The 21662-nt window shown below is 41.2% G+C and overlaps 1 protein-coding gene across 2 annotated transcripts in view; it reads right to left on the bottom strand.

The window, feature by feature from the left end:
- The window catches only part of RALGAPB (Ral GTPase activating protein non-catalytic subunit beta), a 3411848-nt gene that overhangs the window by 2732223 nt on the left and 657963 nt on the right, over window positions 1-21662 (bottom strand). For both annotated transcript variants that reach the window (XM_044090192.1, XM_044090191.1), the window contains exon 7: window positions 7634-7812. In XM_044090192.1, coding sequence (XP_043946127.1) covers window positions 7634-7812 — 179 coding nt within the window. The remainder of the gene's footprint in view (window positions 1-7633; window positions 7813-21662) is intronic.

Here is a 21662-nt window from a genome sequence, read left to right on the forward strand (position 1 = left end):
ATTTTAAAAAGCTTTAATCAGTTAAATACATGCCTGATCCATGACTGAAAGTCTCTGTGAAATAGTCCATGCACTCTAAGGACCTCTTACTAAGTTGGCCACCATCCCCTTTTGCTTGACCTGTAGACTATACAGCATGTAACAGTTATTTAGTCTCAGGAAATGATAGACAACCTATCTATCTTGCATCTCTTTGTTAATTGCTTTGTTCTGGCTATAAAACTAATTGCTCTCAGTTATAAATCGATCCAGATCCTTCTCTCATGAAAACACACAATTTAAAGTCCTCTCTCTTGATAATACAACTATTGAAATCACTTTTCATTGCAAACTATTAGTGGTGATATTGGATGATAATCTTACACTCAAACTGAATATACAAAATGTTATTAGTAAAACTCATCATAAACTAGGGATGTTTTACAAAGCCCAAAACTCTCACTGACAGAACTTAAACTAGACTTGATGCTACTTATCTCCTCCCCACTCTTTATGGTGCTCCCATGTTAACTACCTCCAGGCTTCACAAAAATTAAAATGAACAAGGCTATAACAAAGTTGCTAAATTTTCAGCTCATACCCATTTCAGAACAAACCACTGTACAGCACTGAAAAGCCTAAATTGGTTAGAACTGCCACATCAACTAACATACACAACTTCTTACTACCTATAAAATTAATCATGACTCATCTACCTGTTCAGCAATAAAAAAAACTCTCTAAACAACTATGTTCCCAGTCGGTCCTTGTGATCCAGTACCAAAAAATCCTGTCTACAAACCTAGCAAATCTGCTGGGCACTGTCTATACTCTTACAAGGTTGCTAAAGCCTGGAACTCCTTACTTGTATCCATCAAGTCTATGTCCTCCCTCCCATCTTTCTGAACGATTTTCTAGCTGAAATCTGGCTCTGTCCTTGCTCAAAACCAGAATAAATTATATTCCTAAATGTGAACAAGTACCTTTTCATGCTTTATGCCTCCTTACTCTCCCCTTATCACTTACTTCCTTACTGCTATCCAATTCTCTTCTCCGACTTATTCTCTAAACTATACCATAAGCCTGTTTTCCCTCAGTTCATATTGCATTTCCTATTTGCATTTTATTAACTTACCTTTAATTTCTCTATAAATTGTACAAAATGTCTCTAAATGTTACACGATTGTCATATACCTTGTATCGATTCTTAACCAATGTTTTTAAAATGTCTGATTTGTTATAATTGTTTAAACTGTAGATGTATTTGTTTCATTTTTGAAGACTGTAAAATTATTGTTCTTAAAATGTTTTGTAATAATTTGGAGCTTTTCTCCCCAGGCCTACACTGAAAATGGGCTTCTACACAGGCAGACTGTTCGCATCTTTCGGCTTTTCCCGGGTTAGGGGTCGCCACAGCGGAACTCCGGTCCGCTAATGATTGGTAGTTGATTTTTACGTGCTGACTTACCAGCCCTGACGCACAACCTTCAACGAAGGTACGCCCATTCACACATGTCTCCATGCAGAAGACGCTCTAGCTGAGAATCGAACCGGACAGCGTCTTACTGTGAGGCGACAACACTATAGCAACACCACCACCGCGGGATGGTAGTCAAATGTCAATGTGCACACAAACATGTTCCTCTCTCTCTGTAAGAAAGACCCAGCCAAGACTGTGTCTTCACTGTGTAATACCTTAAACTTCCTGCAATAATAGCTCATGAGATATATCCAAATGACCCCTTAAGGACATACCAGCATTTCAGTTACATGGCTGCTGAATGTTCATGATTTCTTACTTTTTACGTCATTATCCAAACCTCACTATCTGTAGATATGCATGTTTTGTTTTTTTTTATCTTGTCAGTATAGTATAAGTACATCATTTGTCCACAATTCTCTGGTCTGAAAGTACCTGCACTGAGGAGAAGAAAGTGTAGGGTGTGTGTGTGTGTGTGTGTGTGTGTGTGTGTGTGTGTGTGTGTGCGTGAGACACAAAGTGTGTAAAATAAATGCACAACTGGAACTCATTTGTTGGTTGCAGTTTTTGTTGAATGGTTCTTCAGTTTACTTGCTTTGTTAATGTAGTATCTGGTTAAATTTGTCTTAAAGTCTACTTTTGTTTCACTGACTACAGCCTTCATATGCATCTTTCACTTGAATCACTGTTGTACAACTGCAGAATTTTAATTAACAGAGATTGTGGGAGTAAAATCCTCTCGCGCAGACACTTAGTTTGCTGATGCAATACAGATAGTATCATATGGAAGCTAGTCTTTGGAAGTACTGAATTTGTACTTCCTGTGTGGCTGGTTAAGGAAAAGGATGGAGCTGAACAAAGCAATTTTAACTTAACTGTTTTAATAACAGAAATCTTTTCTATTAGGTTAGACTTTGCAGCATTCTTGCTGCCTTTATTGACTTTTGCAGTAGATGACTTGCATTTCTGGATATTGTGCATTTGAATTAAATGTTTATCAACTGGCTGTGCTTCAATAAGCGGGTTAACAGAGACATACAGACACAGAAGAAAATCGTTTACTCCAAAGTAAATGGGCTTATTTCAGAAAAAGCTTACTATGCCATTTTACTTGCTTATCAAACTGCATTAATCCTTTATGTCTACACACCTAACTTGGATCTGGATGTTTTCTGTACAAAATGAATGAATAAATAACACTCAACTGTAAGTGAAGCCAAAAGAAGCACATAATGAAATCTGCTGCCTAAGTCACTGTATCAGGCCAATCAGAAGTGCACTGGCACTCCAGTGAAGAAGCTGGAGACTGAACTAACGCTTCTAAAACTCAGAAGAATGAAAACTTTTCAGAACTTGCTTCAATTGAGAGGACTAGGACCTGAACAACTGAGACATTTGGAGATTTATGCCACAGTTACAAAAGACTCCTGCTCACTCAAGTCTTCTGTTTTAGACTACTTGTCAGGCACCATGATGACAACATTTTCTGCACCCTGGGTCTTATGCTAGAACAGGGAAATTGTGCAATGAGAGTACTCTTTGATGCCTAACAAGGATCCTCTTTACATTCTGTATGGGGACTCTGAGAACAGCTACCTTCTTGTAAATAGAAGCAGAATCCAGCTGCTTCTAATATGCAAAAACAGCATCCTCAATAATGGAGTCCAATGGCTAGGGTGGAGGAAATAACAGTCGTGTAAAATCTTATCATAACCACAGATGTCCCTCTCTTCCATGCTGCATTATTCCAAACTCTTAGGTTATCCTCTGCTTGCTACCCGAATGTCTCAGCAATATACAAAAGCTTGTAGTCACTGCTAGGTACATGGGACATCTGACGTTGGCTTAGAGAACATTGGTTATTCAATGTGACATCTGCACGTAACTTTCCTCAGAAATGAATGCCCCAGTCAGACCCTAGTCCCAGGATAATTGTACAAGTCTTGTGTCATCCAAGAAAGAACAGTTTAGATGGAAAGAAGGGGGGGGGGTAAGAAGGGAGGGAATGAAAACTGCAGCATGGAAGAGAAGAACATCTATGGTTATGGTAAGATTTTACACAAACATTCTATTTCTTCTATTCTCATGTTGCAGTACTCCAAACTCTTGGGTGATTGCCAAAGCTCACAGGGAATTAGGAGGTTGTGGTATGAAATTTTTCTCCACGAAGCCGTGAAGGATTGCCCTAGCTAACCACACCCTGAATCTGGAGATGTGATCCAACCTGCAGTGTTTGGTGAAGGTATGGACAGATGTCCATGTAGCTGCCTCCAGAATTGATGCAGTGTTCAGTCCTTTGAAGAAGGCCTCTGAAGAAGCCATGGCACTAGTGGAGTGGGCCTTAATTTTTGACTTGAGTTGTTTCCCATGGAGTGCGTAGCAAAAGGAAATAGCCTTGGAAATCCAAGCAGAAATAGTCTGTTTTGTCACCACCTTTCCCAGAGCTCTGGGGTGAAAGGAGACAGATAGTTGTTCTCATTTCCTAATGGCCTTAGTCTTGTCAAGGTAAAAACTCAGCTGTCTGTGAACATCAAGGGAATATAGGACTCTGTCATTTTGGGGGTGAGGAAAAAAAGGTAGGCAGGTGGATACCCTGATGTAAGGATAGCTTGTTGACCACCTTGGGCATAAAGGAGGAGTTGGTCTTCAGGGTCACTATCTTTGCGGAAGAGGAGGAAGGGAGGAGTTGCCAGGAAGGCCTGGAGCTCTGACACTCTTCTGGCCGATGTCAGGGCCACAAGTAGTAAAGTTATCTCGGTACAATGTTTCAGAGATGCCTTAGCAGCTGGTTCAAAGGGAGCAACAATGAGTTTCTCTAAAACATAATTCAGATCTCATGGAGGTGAAACCGGCCTCCAAGGGGGCATGATGTGTAGTACTTCCTTAAGGAATAACTTTGGAGGAAGACAGGAAGCTAGAGGGAATCAAGAGGCAGACTGACCGAAATAGCATCAAGGTGTGCTTTAACAGAGGAATATGCCAACCCCACTTGCAAGAGTTGCCACAAATAGGATACTAAGGTGACCTCACTTTGAAAAGGGTCTAGCTGTCTTTGTAGACACCATATGGTGAATCTCTTCCATTTAGACAAACAAGATCTCCTAGTGTTAGGTTTCCTGGCCTCCTGCAGGACTGTTAGCACATCCTCAGTGTAAATGTGTCTAGAAGAGATCAAAATTCTATCAGCCACAGGGTTAGATTCAGAGATTCTTGATCGGGATGAATTAGGGATTCCTTGTCCAGTGCGATAAGGTCCACTCTGTGAGGTAACTTGTGATGATTACCCCTCGCTAAATGCAGGAGGGGGAACCAATGCTATCTTGTCCAAAAGGGAGTCACCAGCAAGATGCTTGGTTTGTCCTGCTGGATTTTCAGAAGGACTTTTTTAAGTAATGGGAAAGGGGAAGTGCATATAGAAACATCCCCTTCCATAAGACTGAAAAGGCATCTGTTGCCCTTGCTAAAGGACTGGGTAGCTTGGTGCAAAACAGTGTCAGTTGTCTGTTCAGAGAGGAGGCAAACAGATCTACTTGTGGTGTACCCCACCTGTGCACAATGCCCAGAAACACATCCGTGTGAAGCATTCATCCATGGGATTGTGACATGGACCTGCTCAAGGTGTCTGCCTGAATGTTCTGAGCTGAAGGGATATAAACTGCCTGCAGGGAGACTCTGTGTTGGACTACCAGGTCGCAGTCTTAAAGAGCAAGTCTGCAAAGTAAATAAGATTTGGTTCCGCCCTGTTTGTTCACATACCATAGAACTGTAGTGTTGTCTGTGAACAATTTCAGGGGACCTTGTATTAGGGCATGAAGGAAGGCTGTCAGGGCAAATAGGATAACTCTCATTTCCCTGATGTTGAAGTGTTCCCGCCTGAAGGTGTGTGACTAGGTACCCTGCACTTTCAAGCTGCCCAAAGTAGCCCCCCAGCCCAGATTTGAGGCATCTGTGTACATTTCCCAGACTGGGGGCAAGGGGGTTGTAATGGAAGTCCTGGGTTGAGTGCAACTTGGTTTAACCACCACAGAATCTCCTTCCTTAGGCAAGGAAGGAAGGGTATGCTGAAGTCCAAGGGATGTGAGTGTTGGGTCCATGTGGACTTCAAGTACAATTTAGTTTTCTCATGTGGAGTCTTGCCAGAGCCAGCATGGGTATAGTGGAAGCCATATAGTCCAGCTGTCAAAGCCGTGGCTTTAAGAAAAGATGCCAGATATTGACTCATTGATTCCACTTTTTGGGTTGGAAGGAATGCCCTCATGACATCTGTCCTTATCCTGCAGCCTAGGAAAGCTTGGTCCTGGGAAAAAACAAATGCTTGATGCCAGAGTCATGGGCTATAGTTATCACCTTTGGGAAAAAACATGTACCCGTGAATTACCACATAGGTGGCAGTACACTAAACACAGAAAGTTTGATAAGAGACTTAGGGACACAGGTGGACAATGGTCTCACCTTCGATTACCACATCGCCACAACAGTCAGGAAATCCTTCTATGTGGCACACCTCATCACTAAGGGCTTTTCATCCAGAAAAAAGGAGGTCATTGTCCAAGTGTACTCCTCCCTCATTAGACCCATTACAGAATATGCCCTAAGCTGACCGCCTTAAAAAACTCCAGCTACACTCTGTCACATATCGTCTACTCAGAGGCGATCTCTGCTTAACATACAAAGCCATTTCAAACTCCGAGCTGTTGGTCATGCTACACTTAAAGAAATCCCAATCCCTCAGTGCCACACGCTCCAGGGATCTAAACCTTGTCATCACAATAAACAAAACATGCTGGAGGGATAGGTTCCTGACCTAGAGACTCCCCAGACTCCGGCATAGACTGCCCACACATGTCAAGCAGAGCGCCTCTTTGGCCCTCTTCAAAAGGAACCTTGATTGGATGGGAGAAAGGAAATTCACCCCGGGAATCACGTCAGTTGCTCTGCTAGACAGGGGTTCAGGGAAGTAAATAGTGTGGGAAGAAATAGCCAGAGAATTGTTATGGCTATGCTTGTATAGGCCCTAAGGCCGATAGCCTAGTACCAACCTATGACTCAGGTTAGATTTGTTGAATTCCAGTGCTGCAGGACTGAGATGACTTGGTGGAGTTGTTTCTGGAGGAATTTTGAGCGTTCTGCCTGAATCAGTAGGTTGTCCAGGTATGGAAAAATTTGAATCCCTTGGACTCTGCAATAAGCAGCCACTAGAGCCAGACACTTGGTGAAGAACCTTGGAGCAGTAGAGAGTCTAAAGGGCAAGGCCGAGAACTGAAAATGTAAGGAACCAACAGCAAAGCCCAAATATTTCCTGTAGTTGGGCCTTATAGGGATGTGGAGGTAGGCATCCTTTATGTCCAAGGTGGCTAGAAATCCCTGAGGTATCAGTAAAGGAAAAGGGTCTGAAAAGTAAGCACATGAAAGGAGTACCTGTAAGAAAAGATTGAGGTGAGAGAGATCCAGGATAGGTCTCCAAGGTCCATCTTCCTGGGAACTAGGAAGAGTCTTGAATAGAATCTCTTTCCTTTTTCTGCCAGAGAAACTGGTTGTACGGTTACTTGTGAAAGGAAGTTGTCTATGACTTGCTGGAAAAAGGTAAGTTTATCTTTGGGTGGTTGGGGAATCCTTTTCTATGATGGAAAGGACCCACCTGTCTGAGGTGATATTTTGCTAAACTGGAAGACAGTGAGAGAGTCTTAGAGACAGAAGAATGGAGTCTGGATGGGGTGGCAGTGCTCTGCCAGCTGAAGTTTGATCCAACAAAGAACCAGCAAGCTGTCCTGCTTGCTACCACCCAACTCTCACCACTGGAGGAATGAAATGGGTTTATTAGCTTCTCCAGCAAATGGATTGGAGGGCTCTCGCCTCACCTGGGAATGCTCAGCTTTTGCCGCAGTAAAATAATCGACCAACTTAATGTAGATAAAGGAGCCATTCAGCTAGGTCCCACAAGACACCAATAAATAAATTAAAATAAAATAAAGCATCCATAGCAGCATTTAAGTTGCAGTGAGAAGACAAATACAGAGTTTTAACAAACAGTTTTTAGTAAAGCAGACTACACCTAAAACCAATCTTTTAACATTTTTTCAGCAACATTTCCATCATTAAGCTTAGAGCACATGTGCACAGTTAACATCTAAAACATTACTGACAAAAACAAAAAAGACACTGGGAAATATTTACCAAGAAAGGCATCCACCAGACAGCTAATCCCGCGCATGGCACGAAAGAATATTTGAGGAAGCTGTTTGAGGCATGGGTGATGTGTCACCTCTTGGGTCATCCCACTGACATTCAGAAGCTGTTCCTGAAACTTGGGAGTTGAACTTATAATAGCTGGATTACTCAAATCCACAGGATTGCTAAAGAAAAAAAAAAATAAAACAAATGCCTGAAATACAGGGGAAAATACTGACATTTATGATATCCTTACTAAACAGTACCTTGGCTCCTTTATATTATTCCAGCAGAAAACACCCTCTTCCCTTTAAAATGCAAACCCCAATCACTTTGTTTATATAGTGCTGGTAGAACACCTAGGAAAGTTGTTCAGTGTGAGAAGCAGGTAAGAACTTGCATTTCAGAGTGCAAGCCTGCAGCTTAAATGTGCATAGGGCTAATTTTCTTCAGTAAAACACAAATATAAAAAATGCAGAATTATCCACTGGCATACTATAAGCCATATCATTAAGGGGCTGTATAGCCACCCCCCCCCCCCAAAAAAAAAAACTACAGTTAAATTAAACTACATACATTGTTATCAAAATACAGTTTTTAATGGTCCAAGTCATTAACTGTATCCTGATTACGTACTATCTAAATAAAGCAGAATAATGAAAAAAGTGCAACACAATTACTTTTTCTGTTTTTCTCAGAAAGGCAAAGAGATCATGTCTATTTTCTTGGCTAATGAATACCATTTGTCTGACACCTATTCTACATTACTCAGGGCAATAGTGAAGCCACAGCCAAAACTGTCTAGCTATGTGCCTAATTCAGAAAACTAATCTCAGATGATATGTGGGGGATCTCAGGATGGTTGCTCATGCTCAATTATGTAGTCCATTTAATTATACTTTTGAGTGTGCCAGATCTTATTTGCTTCAGTTCAGTCTACAGGCCAATCACTGTGAAGCCACTCGCACATTCCATTATCCCAAATGCGACCCTAGCTATTACAGAACATCGTACATAACTGGCAAACCACAGAATACAACCTAACCACTGCATAGTATATTTATATTAGCAAATTAAGATGCATTACTGCTCAAGTGTAATTTTCTTTGTCTTTAAGCTGTTACTGTATCATAGCAACTCAAGAATTGCTACCGAGTGTGTCAGTATTTAAACCGAGAGACAGTTGCTTAGAACAACTGCCATCTCTTTATCCCCTCTCTACACTCTTATTTTTACTTTCCCATGCACTGCTACATCTTCTTCCTTCCTACACTTCCCTCTTTTCCCTCTGTATTATATCTCTTCTGTCTTTTCACAGAACACTCTAAATTTACCTTCTCCTCTTTTTTTTCTTTTCAACAGGAACCACCTACCTCCTTGTCTTCCCCCTGCTAGCAAACCATTACAGGCATCTTGCTGAACAGCAAATAATGAAGCTGCTACTGTATTTTAAGGGAACCATATACCCCTTTATGGCTACGGCCACAAGCTGCACACCAGGACTCCTTAAATCCCAAGCACTGTATGTATTAACTGACCTAGCACATAGTATTGTATTAGCCTCTGTCCCAGTGTTTTGCCTACAGCGCCCCGTGCATCACCATTGCTCCTGTGATATCCCTCTGTTCCACTTTGCCTCTAGCTTCTTCTGTCCTTGCCCTCATTTGCCTTCTAGATCACTCTTGTACTTTTGTGTCTCTAACCATCCCATGTAAGTAACTAAGTATCAAAGTAGCTCCCTTAATTCAGCCTAACTCTTTTTACTGCCCTTGTACTCTCTAGCTCTCCCTCCACCTTCCCCAGCTTAGCCCACTCCTTTCTAGTACAACATTCCTGCATTTCTTTCCCTCACAATAGCCTTCTGCTATCCATATATCACTACCTTCCTTCCCCAATCAATCTCCCTTACTGATATATTGAGTTTACTTGCTTGTTTCACTGACTTTCTAGAGAGATTTTCTGCTCTTCCTGGGTCGAACCTCTTTGTTCGCCCTCGGTTTGTTCTGGCTCACTCCACTCACTACCCTACCCCCATTTCCACCCACCCCCACTTCAATTACACTTATACTTTCCATAGACCCTCCCCTCCACTCCATCATCCAATAACAAAGAACCCCCCTCCCAGACCATCAGCCAACATGCAACACCCTCATCTCACTATTACACAAGTAAAACACTTACCCAATTTACTCACTACCACATCCATCACATATCCCTTTACTAGTTCAACCTTCATACTCCACTATTTACACACACACTAACAATTAACAGCTTCCTACTCCTCAATCTTACCACCATGCCACCTACTCATACTATCTTTTTACTCCGCTCACTAACCCTTTCACTGTCTCCTATCTCACCTGACATGCCTAAACATAACATCAACACCCCTTAAACACACATCTGTAACTGCCAAACATTTTTCACCCCTCCTCAGCTACTCTGATATACCCCAGCTTGTATGCACTCAATATACTTCTACATACCAAAGGTAAAACTACTTCCTCTCCATAAATATATACACAGCCATATTTCCATCTCTAGTTACAAAAAAGGAAACCTCCTACCCTTCAACTACCTATCAAAGCAAGTTAACATATTTCTTTATTCAGATATCTACCCCAACCTGCCCTCCCACTATGAACACAAACACAACCCCCCACCAATCACATAACTCATTAGATCTCACAATCAATCTCCAATGTATCAGAAACAAAATACCAGAATTCCATCCCTGGCTGTCTCAGAACAAACCTGACATATTAGCAGCAACCGAAACCTGGTTGAAACTTTACATAAAGGATTCAGAATTCCTGCCTCCAGGTTATGCCTGTCTACAGGCCGACATATCTCATAAAAAGGTGGTGGCATTGCCATAATTTTCCCCAATACTTTCACCATACTCCAAGCTTATTTCTCAGTTCACTACTGCTGAATTACTTGCATCATTCCTCAAACTCAACAACTCTAAGTATCTCTGCATCATAGCCATATAGATTTCCCCAGGCAACAATATACCTCTTCTAGAAGACATTCTCACCTGGATGTTAAACAATATTAACAAAGCGACAATAATCCTAAGTGATGTAGACACAAACTGACTAGATTTTGTAGACCACTCTCCCTCACCCAATATCAACCTCCAACTTTACAAAGCTGATAACAGATATAACTAGACCTAACAAACAAAGGCAGTAGCTCACTTCTACACTGGATACTTGTCTCCAACCCCAACAAAATCTCAACAGTAGGAACCCTCTCTCAATATTATTGACCACCTTCCAGCTTTTATAATTCATACAATCAACCCAACACCCTCCCAATTCCTAATTAAACAGACTAGAAATCTAACTTTAACCAAACAGTTATCAATGAAATCCTTAGAACTATCAACTGGAGTATCCAAAACCTCCTGCGACTCGAAGCCGTGGAGTTCTTTAACTCCACATTCCTAATTATTCTTAATAAACTAGCACCACTTAAAAAAAAAAAAAGTCAAAATTAAGCATGCCATATGGCTTACTAAACCTACCAAACTATGGACGCCAGGGACAAAATATGGGAAAAAATGGCAAAAGTATAAAAATCCCACCAATCTATTACAATTCAGGCAGCTATGCAACCAAGCAAAGTGCCTTATCATTAACAATAGCATCTAAACCTTCAAAAAATCACAAGCAAAATCCTAAGAAATTCTGGAACTCTATTTCATCTCTAATTAACCCTGATACCAACAACCACCCAAGCCCATTCCACGAGAAAACTGCCAGTGAAATAGCCACACACTTCAATTCACATTTCATCGACACCATAGTCAAACTCACCACTACTTTCCTGAACAGCAATACAAAATTCCTCTACACTATCACATCCCTCTCTGGAAAACAAACCCAACTCTTCTACCTTCTCTTTCTCCCCCGTTCCAATCGCCACCATAACTAAACTTCTTCTCAAATTGAAATCTGGCTGATGTGCCCCGACAACTTGCCCCCAGAATATCTCCAGATGTCAGCAAGATCTATTGCTTATCCCATCAGCATACTTCTCAGCAGGTCTCTCCAAGAAGCTTACATTCCTGCAAAATAGAAAAAAAAACATTTATTCGCCCACTCCATAAAGGCAGTAACAATACAGATATATCTAACTTCAGACCCATTGCTATTCTCTCTCCTATCTCCAAAATTCTTGAGAAATGCATTCATCACCAACTCTAAACAAACTCCTCTCCCCAAATCAGCATAGGTTTAGGCCTTATTTCCTTTATGGACACCATCAATCAAGCCAGAAATAATGGTAAATTTGTAATCTCCATCTTCCTTGACCTTTCAAAAGCACTTAATACGGTCTCCCACCCCTTACTCCTCAAAAAACTCTCCACCCTCTGCATCTCCCCCAAACTGGTTCACAAGTTATCTACAACAATCCACTAAATGGCTTAACACTTTCTCAATTCCTCTATAGGGGTACCCCAAGGCTCCGTTTTAGGACTTCTACTACTCAATATTTTTATAAATTACTTCCATACCAACCTTAAACATGGATCTGTTGTACAACATGCAGATGATTCAATCATAATTTTCTCTGCTAAATCAACAACTGAACTCCTGAAGATGATCCAGAATGCCTTTACCACCACCAAAAGCTGGATGGCTAATATTCACCTAACCCTAACCTCAAACAAAACTAAACTGTTACTATTCAACACCAAGAAAAACCTCTCTGTCAACAAAACAGATTTCACCATTCACTGCCAAACCAATTCTACCATAAACATCGTCTCCCACACCAAGTTGCCAGGAGTTACCCTCGGTGAAAATCAAAAATCTGACCTCCACATCCATAACATAAAACAACCCCCCAACAACCCAAAAAACTATAAGCTAAGCACCCTTTACCAACAAAAATACTATCTTAACTGCTCCACTAAGCAAACTCTCGCCTTAACCTTTCTTCTACCCTCTCTTCTATGGTGCTCCCCTCCTCACCAATATCCACTCCACCCTAAAAACCAAGCTTGACTCATGTTACAGCAAGGTAGCCAAGTTTGCAACTAATGCAAAACACTCTTCCCATCATCGCATTGCCTTAAAATCTCTAAAATGGCCAGAACTCGCACATCAGCTAACCTACCTGCACCTCATCACAGCTCACAAAATAATTTGCAAACCCTCAGACTGCCCTGCCACCTCTTCCATTTTAACTCACTACCACCAAAATAGACTACTTGGATCCGAACATCAACTTCTTCTGCAAGTAGACATACCCAAACTTCCCACTGGCAAATTGCTTTATTCCGTCCCACTGCCAAATTACTTTATTCCTTTTCTATTGCCAAGCATTGGAACACTCTCCCATTAGCTATTAGAACCTCCAGTAGTATCTCTTCCTTCAAAAAATCTCTGTGGCATCACCTCTCCACCTTATGGCAGTGTAATTGTCTCAGCTCTCACCCATCCATAACCTATCTATTCTAAGTCTCTTTCTACTCAAATTTACATCCTTATCCCTGAAACGTTCTTTTCTCTAGTCAAAAAAATAATTTATGTACTCACCGTAACGTTCCATATGTGTGGTTCATCTCGCTTTCATTCTTAACTGGTTGGGTTTAGAACTGATCCTCGATTCTGACTCGGCCTTCTACAAAGCTTGAGGTCTTCCACTACCTCATAGCTGAAAACCCTATCCAATCATGCCCTAGGGAAGCTCCCCAGATCTTGTTTGCTGATATAACAGATACTAAAAAAAATATATGGTAACTCAAAGAGCAATGAAGAAGGTCAGAGAACATTAATCACCAATTGTAACTGCTTGGTCCTGCAGGAGCCAAAAGCTGGGGGAAAGGAGGGTGGGATGTAAGAATGAAGGCGAGTTGAACAACACACATGGAATGTTATGCTGAGTACATAACTTCTTTATGTGATGTTGTCCTATCTCGCCTTCATTCTTAACTGATTGGGACAGCGTCCATAGCACCATCTTTCTTGGATGGCTCAAGAATATTCTTTAGAACAGTGGATCCAAGAGAGGCCTGGGGATAAAACCACTTTGTAATGCATGATAAAGGTACAAGGCCTTGCCCATGTTGCTGCAGCACAAATGGTATCAACTGGTAGTCTCCCCTGAAAAGCAGAAGACGTTGCTATGGCTCTTGTAGAATGACCCTTTACTTTGTCTGGGAGTTCTTTGTTTTAAGATTTATAAGTGAAAGCAATGCAATCTGATATCCATTTCGAAAGTGTGACTTTAGACACAGGAACACCTTTCTTGGAGTCTGAAAATGAAACAAATAATTGGTCAGATTTTCTGAAATCCTTTGTCCTATATAAGTAGAAACGTAGTTGTCTATGCACATCGAGTTGGTGTAGCATACATTCTAACTTGTTGCCATAGTTGAGGGGAAAAACTGGCAGTTCTATGGATTGGTTCAAATTAGCTTCAGAGCATACTTTGTGTAGAAAGGATGGTTTGTTCGTAGGGATACTCTATCTTTATGAAAAAGCATGTGGGGGGGGGGCTTCATAAACAATGCTTGTAGCTCTGAAACTCTTCTAGCAGAAGTGATGGCTATCAACAGAGTAGTCTGCCAAGTCAAATACTTTAGATTACAGCATGATGCAGGTTCAAATGGAGGGGGGGGGTGGGTCAAATGGGATAAGACAAAGTTCAGATCCCATGATGCTGGAGGGGCTTTTATGGGTGGTCTAAAGATAGTGCCCTTAAGAAATGGCTTGCAAAGTCTGTGGGGCTTCACATTGGGCCCTAATTCACACAGGTGGAAATTAGATATCGCTGCTAAATTAACATGAATAGTAGCTGCACCTTCATTAAATAGCTTTGCCAAGAATTCAAGAATGGAAGCTATACGGGCAGAGAAAGGGTCAATGCTATTATTTAAGGCCCATTTACTCATATATAATTTCCTAGTTGAAGCCTTATGAGACGAGACCAGTATACATTTTACCAATGGAGAAAGGTTAGGGAGCCTGGCTATGTTTGAAATCTGAGCAGCAAAGCTGTCAATCTGAGGGTTTGAAGGGACGGGTGGAGCATCCCTGATGCATGAGTCAGAAGGTCCGGAACTGGGTCCAGGATACACAGCTCCTCCTGGAGATGAGGCCAAAGGAAGGGGAACCAGATCTGACGAGGCCAGTATGGGGTGATGAGAATTAAACTTCTTCCCAGGGAACTGGCTTTCTGAAGAACTTTTGGTATCAACGGAGAGGGAGGAAAAGCATAGAGACCCGATGGCCAATTGTGAACAAATGCATCCCTCTGAGACTCCCCTGGAGGGGGGATTAGGGCAAGATAGTTGCTGCATTTGACATCCGTGTATGTGGCAAAAAGGTAGCAGCAAGGCTTGCCCCATTTGCGAAAAGTCATTTCCACTACTTCTTGCTTTAGGGACCACTCGTGAGGCATCAGAAACGCTCTGATTTTGTCTGCTATCATGTTGGATTTCTCTGGGATGCACATTATCAGAAAGCATTGGGAGGAGGTCGCCCACTGCCATACTCTCAGGGCCTCCTGACAAAGGGGGCAAGAGCTGGTTCCTCCTTGTTTATGTACCACACAACCGACATGTCTGTCAGTACTGCAATAGTTCCCATCGGAAGAGAGTCTTGAAGTGCTTGCAATGCTAGAAGCACCGCTCTCATCTATAGGACAGTGGATGCGCAAATGGGCCTCGATCCTGCCAAGTGCCTTGGATTGTCCTTCCCAGATAATGCCCCCCCCCACCCTACCTGGGAACCTGGGAAGCGTCCATGGTCACTGTGGCTAAAGGTTGTAGAAGAACAAAAGTGTCGACCTAATGTCACACGAGTGGAATGAAGCCATCAACGAAGGTCTTTCTTGCAAGATTCCATTATCATAATTTGGAAGGGCATGGACAGTTCCTGCATGGACCACTGAGTGAACAGTAGCCACTGCAGGATTCTCATATGCAGATGTGCTAAAGGAATCAAGTTTATTGCTGCTGCCATGGTCCCCAAGGTTTTCAGGACTATTCTTGCTTGTACTTTTTTCTTGGAAAGTAGGTTTTTGACTTGATGTCACAGGACTAACTCTTTCAGGGGAAGTTTTGCCATCATTTTTGTTATATCTAAATCTGATCCTATAAAAACGATACATTAAGATGGCAACAAGGCAGATTTTTCGCAATTTATTGTGATTCCTAGGTGAGAACAGAGCTGCAACGTGGTCTCTCGCTTTTATTAGTTCTGTGGTGGTGGTTAGGAGCCAGTCATCTAGGTATGGAAACACTTAGAATTGTAAGCGTTTCAAGTGAGCTGTGATCACTGCCATGCACTTGGTGAACACTCTGGAGACCTGTAGTGAGACCAAAGGGCAGAGCTGGAAACTGGTAGTGATTGGCTCCCAGCTGAAACAGCAAATGACTCCGGGAACGCCTGTCCATTTTTATGTGGTAGCACGCATCCTGGAGGTCTATAGAGCACATCCAATCATCTTGTCCCAGAAAAGGGAGTATCGACTGCAGTGTTACCATCCGTAACTTTGACTTTCTTACTGATTTGTTTAATTTGCTGAGATCCAGGATGGGTCTCCAGTCCCCTGTTTTCTTTGGAACTAAAAAGAACCTTGATTAAGTTCTGGATCCAATTTGGTCAGCGGGGACTGTCTGGATGACTTTTTTGTTGCAACTTTTGTATTTCTAGAGTTGCCTGTTCTCTTTGACTGGGTGGAATGTTTGGGATGTTTTTTTTTATGTTTGGGATGGGGAAAGAAAAGGGAATGGAGTAACCTCTGGATAAGACGCTTTGTATCCACTTGTCTTTTGTTATTTTTAGCCAGGCGTCTGGGTACAAAAATAAGTGATCCCCGACTGCCTTCAGAGACGGACAGGTAGGCCTCTTTTCAGGAGCGCTGAAAGGGCTTACTAAGGAAAGATTCTCTGTCGCCCTGATTTTGCAGACCCCCTTAGCCACATGGCATGCATCTTCCATTACTGTTTCCCCCTTTAAGCCTGGGGGAAGAATCACATGTGTCTTGGAAAGCTCTCGGATTTTTGGAACCACATTTTTCCTCCCTTTCGACATTTTGGATAAGGGCCAGAAGGTAGGGAAAAATGGACTCCTACGGCAGAGAGAGTTTTTCCTTCTTGGTCACACCTGGTCAGTGTGTCTGACTTTTGTCTCAAACAGGGATGAATAACAACAATAAACAGGAACACCAATAGTGGAAAAAAGGCTACGAGCAGATGCAAAGCCAGTATATAAAATAATAAAACACAATTCCTGCTCGCAGTCAAACCAGGCTGTAAGTCAACATAAAGTAAACTATTTCACGTCGCTTCAGACCTTCCAAACTCAAAGTTCCAAACCACGTCTCTTCAGACCTTTAAATCTTTTTAGAAGGATATAAGGCCACATCCAATGAAATAAATATATCCAAACTCAATTCTGAGCACGAATAAAAGCTTTCTTTATTGATATCCACAGTTGGTAAGCGCTTTCGCTATACAGCTTTATCAAACCCATAGTGACCAATGTTAAAGAAGTGTTTATATAGTATTATTCTAAGTAGGATGAATAAAACAATAAATCAATTAAACAATGATTAAGGCTTCTCTTAAAAGATATATATGCACTCTAAAGCAAAAGACCAAGTTAAAAGCATATGTCCAATATCAAATTAGACTTTCTTACATTCAAATTAATTTAAATTAAAATATTAAAATACATTCATAAAATCTGAATAAACTTAAAATATTAATATAGAAGTGTAAAAACAACATAAGCATTAACAAAAATTCCCTATCGTTTGTTTAGACAACTATTTCATCTCAACCTATATTTTCTATTTTTAAGTGCAGGTTTCAGAGGAATCCTGTCATTTAGCCCTGAGGGTATATGAGCTTGTAATTTGATCATCCATTTAGTTTCTGCCTGCTCAGTGTAATTCTCAACGTCACCTCCTCTAGTCTTAGGTGTATTAACATGTAAAACAGAAAACATAAAAGTGTGTCTGATGTCATTCTGTAATATATGTTTGGATAAGGCATTAACCTCAGACTTAATACGGATCTGATAGAGATGTTCCCTTATCCTTTCTTTCAATTTTCTATCAGTCTTACCTACGTAGAAAGAAGTACAGAATGTACAAATAGCAATGTAAACGACATGTCTTGTGTCACAGTTGGCATTAACTTTAAAGGAGAATACTTGTTCAGTTATTGGGTGCACAAACATATTAATGTTGGTGATATGACAACAAAAATTACATTTACAACATGGTTTAGTACCATCAAAAGTTAGTGTCCCTGTGTCTTGTTTCATGTTTGTGAAACATAATAATCTATGTAAATTTTTCTTATTCTTAAATATATAATGTGGTTGTTCTCCTACATATTTCTTAATTTCTGGATCTAATTTAAGAATGTCCCAATGTTTGCTAATAATATCACTGATGGATTGAACATCCTGAGTATAAAACAGAGTAAGTCTCTGTTGATGTTCTGTAGTTAAAATTGGTGCATCATCAACACTAGTTTTATAAATTTGCATCCCTACTTCAGAGAAAACAGGACATGCTCTGTCCTGTCTAATATTTCTGACATGTGTAAAAGCTCTTTCTATTTCTATTGGTTTATAATTCCGAGCTCGCAGTCTAGCACCCAGATCACTTAATTCTTTATCAAACTCTTTTTGGAGTGAGTTTAATCTGGACACCCTAATACCTTGCCCTTTGGCAATGTTTGAAAAAATGTGGCCAGGGTGCATAGTGTCCCTATGTAACAGTGTATTTTTATAACAAAGTTTCCTATGTACTCCAGTATTGAATTCTCCATTTGGCATCCGCCAAATGGAGACATCCAGAAAAGAAATGTTCTGGATAGAATAAGTCATAGTAAATTTCAAATATGAGGTCAAAGTATTAACTTGTTTTTCAACATTTTTTAAATCTTCCAAACTACCATTCCAAAGAAAAAAACAATTCATCTACAAATCGCCTATAGAAAGGTATATATTTCTGGAAGAAATCCAAACAAAAAGTTTTTTCTCCTCCCACAAGGCCATGACCATATTGGCACACGAGGTGCCCATTGCTACGCCATCTTTTTGTAAGAAAAAACTTTGATCAAATAAAAACACATTACTTTCCAAGACAATTTCTATCAAAGAACAAAGGAATTCTATTCTATTCAGTGACATGTCAGAATGTGCAACCAAATAAGCATGAATATTTTCCAACCCTGAAACATTAGGGATATTGGTAAATAATGAATTGACATCCATAGTAACCATAATATTAAGGTTTGGTGATCTGACAAACCTTTAATTGCTTCATAAAAGTCCAATAAAAACTGCTTAGAATCTTTAAGTGTAAACCTATCTACATGAGGTCTCAAGACTCTTTCTATATAGATAGATAAATTTTCAGTTACCCACCCTCGACCAGAAACAATGGGTCTCATGGGGGGGTTTGTTGAATTTTTATGAATTTTGGGTAGTCCTTGGATGACAAGAATTGTAGGACTGTCTATTATAAAATAATCAAACAATTGAGAGTCCAAAATGCCCATCCTGTACAAATCATCAAGATTACTATGCACCCTTGTTATAATATTCTGTACCTCTATAATTGATATAGGGCTATAATACCGTTCATCATTTAGCATTTGAATCATAGTGATATCATAAGAAGCTTTGTCTAAAATTACTATGGGACCTCCCTTGTCTGCAGGTCTGATGGAAATATTGCCATCATTCATTAAATCATGTAACGCTCTGGTTTGTCTTACACTCAGGTTATTCTTGGTCAAAGGAACATTCATACTCATTTCTAAAGAATATCTTTCTCAACAATTCTACTAAATGTATCAAGTAAGGGATATAAATTGGGCACTGATAGACTAGGTTTCTTAAACTGTCTGCTTAATTTAACTGAGTTAACATCAGAATACATTAATTTTAACTGTAAATTTCTCACAAAAAGTTTAACATCCAAAATGGTGTCCGTTAAACTGCTCTGTTTGGAGGGAATAAAAGATAAGCCCTTATTCAATACAAATTCATATTGACTGAGGGGCTGTGTGAGAGGTTACACACTATGTTAACCTCTCACACATTTTCTTTAGTGTTGGTTCTTTCACTTCGGGATGAGCCATGAAAAGGGGCGTTAATAAAAGATTTAAAGGGCTCTGCAAAGTCACACATGCGCATCCAGGAATGTCTCCTTAGGGAAATTCCTGAACCCGCTGCCCTACTCACTCCATCCGCTGCATAAGAAACAAGTCTCAGGGAGGAGATGACTAGTGAATTTAAGGTGGAGAGTTGAGAGGGAACCTTCTCCGACACCCTTTCAGCTACTGAACCTTGGAGAGCATCTCCTAGATCCTTCAGGAGATCACTCTGAGGTCTGGTAAAATGGGCAAGATAATTCATCAATCTGAGTGCAAAGGTTGGTGAAGAAAAGGTGCTCTTTTATCTGTCCATTGTACAAGACTTCTTGTTTGATAGATGGACAGAAAAGGACGTCTCTGAAAGCTCCTTTTTGGTGGCTGCCGCCACTACCACAGCAATCTACTGGGACTCCCTTTGAAAGAAAAATGTTACCTGTAGGAGACGTTATAAATTTATCTGGCCTCTGAGGAAGGGGCTCCACAGAGTCTGGAGACTCCCACACATTTAGACAAACTAGGTCCATAAGTTCGTCGAAAGGCGGAGACACCCAAGTGGCAGAAGAGCGAGACCCAAAAGCCTTCAGGTATACAGACTCCTCAGAAGGGCTGATGGGCTTCCAGCCGCCTCTCTGCTTAAGTATTTCCATGATGTCTGCGAAACAGACATCCTCAGAGGGCGACAGTGGCATCCTGAGGCCTTAGGTCTCAGAGTCTCTGTGGAAGCATTGGTGCTGAGACGGACACTGGTGCCTTTGGGGGAAAAATGTCTCGACCTGTCTGAGGAAACTGCACTCTCATCACTCACAAACCCCCAGCCCCTGGTCTGAGGAAACTCTTACCTCCGAGGAACCAGTGGGCATCTGCGGAAAGTACAGTTTTGTACCTACCATAAATGTAGATGTTCGAGTGCTAATACAGCTGCAGTAATCACATATGGGTTCTCTGCCGTCAGGCGGGTCCTCGGTCGGCCGAATTCCAAAGTCTTGGTCTGGCGTCGGTTGTTGTCGCCTTCTTCCCTGACGTCAGTGCAACAGGGGTATATAAGTCACAGCCAACGCCATATTCTCCAGTCTTTCTTGCCCCAGATGTCAGGTGCCCCCAAAAGGAAGGCAATAGATAAATTATATACATATATATTCAAGCAATGCAATGTTATCAAAAAAGAGTAGTTGCAAGCAAATACACCATAGGAGGATAACCCAAAGTAGGTTGTATGAGGAGGTGTTAGCCACTAGTCCTATACCTAGAGGGGAAGGAGGGAGGGAAACCTGTACTGCAGCTGTATTAGCACTCGAACATCTACATTTATGGTAGGTACAAAACTGTACTATGTTCATCGTGCATACAGCTGCAGTAATCACATATGGGTAGAATCCCAAAGCTACGCACAGGGTGGTAGGCACTAGGTAGAACTGGGATGAGCCAGAATGCCCTGCAAAACGGCAGTAGCAAAGCCTGCTCTAGTTTTGGAATATAAAGGCAAGTGGTAGTGTCTTGTGAAGGTATGTACAGAACTCCAAGTGGCTGCCTCCAAGATATCTTTGGTAGGAACTCCTCTGAGGAAGGCTGTGGAGGTAGCTGTGGCCCTGGAAGAGTGTGGTCTGATGCCTACAGGGACAGATTTCCCATAAGAGTAACAAAAACGTATGCAGTGGCCTATCCATTTAGAGATTGTCTGTTTGGTAACAGGCTTCCCTTGAGCTCCTACAGCATAAGACACAAAAAGTTGTTCTGACTTCCTGAAAGGCTTTGTTCTGCCCAAATAGTAACGTAGCTGTCTATGGATGTCTAAGGAATGTAGCAGCCTTTCCCCTTTGTTTTGAGGATTGGGGTAAAAGGTAGGTAAGTGTATGGCTTGATTTAAAGCTACCCTGGATACCACTTTAGGCATAA

This window comes from Protopterus annectens, chromosome 12.part0, assembly GCF_019279795.1.
Source record: "Protopterus annectens isolate FY-2018-M chromosome 12.part0, PAN1.0, whole genome shotgun sequence".
Taxonomy (NCBI): Eukaryota; Metazoa; Chordata; order Ceratodontiformes; family Protopteridae; genus Protopterus; species Protopterus annectens.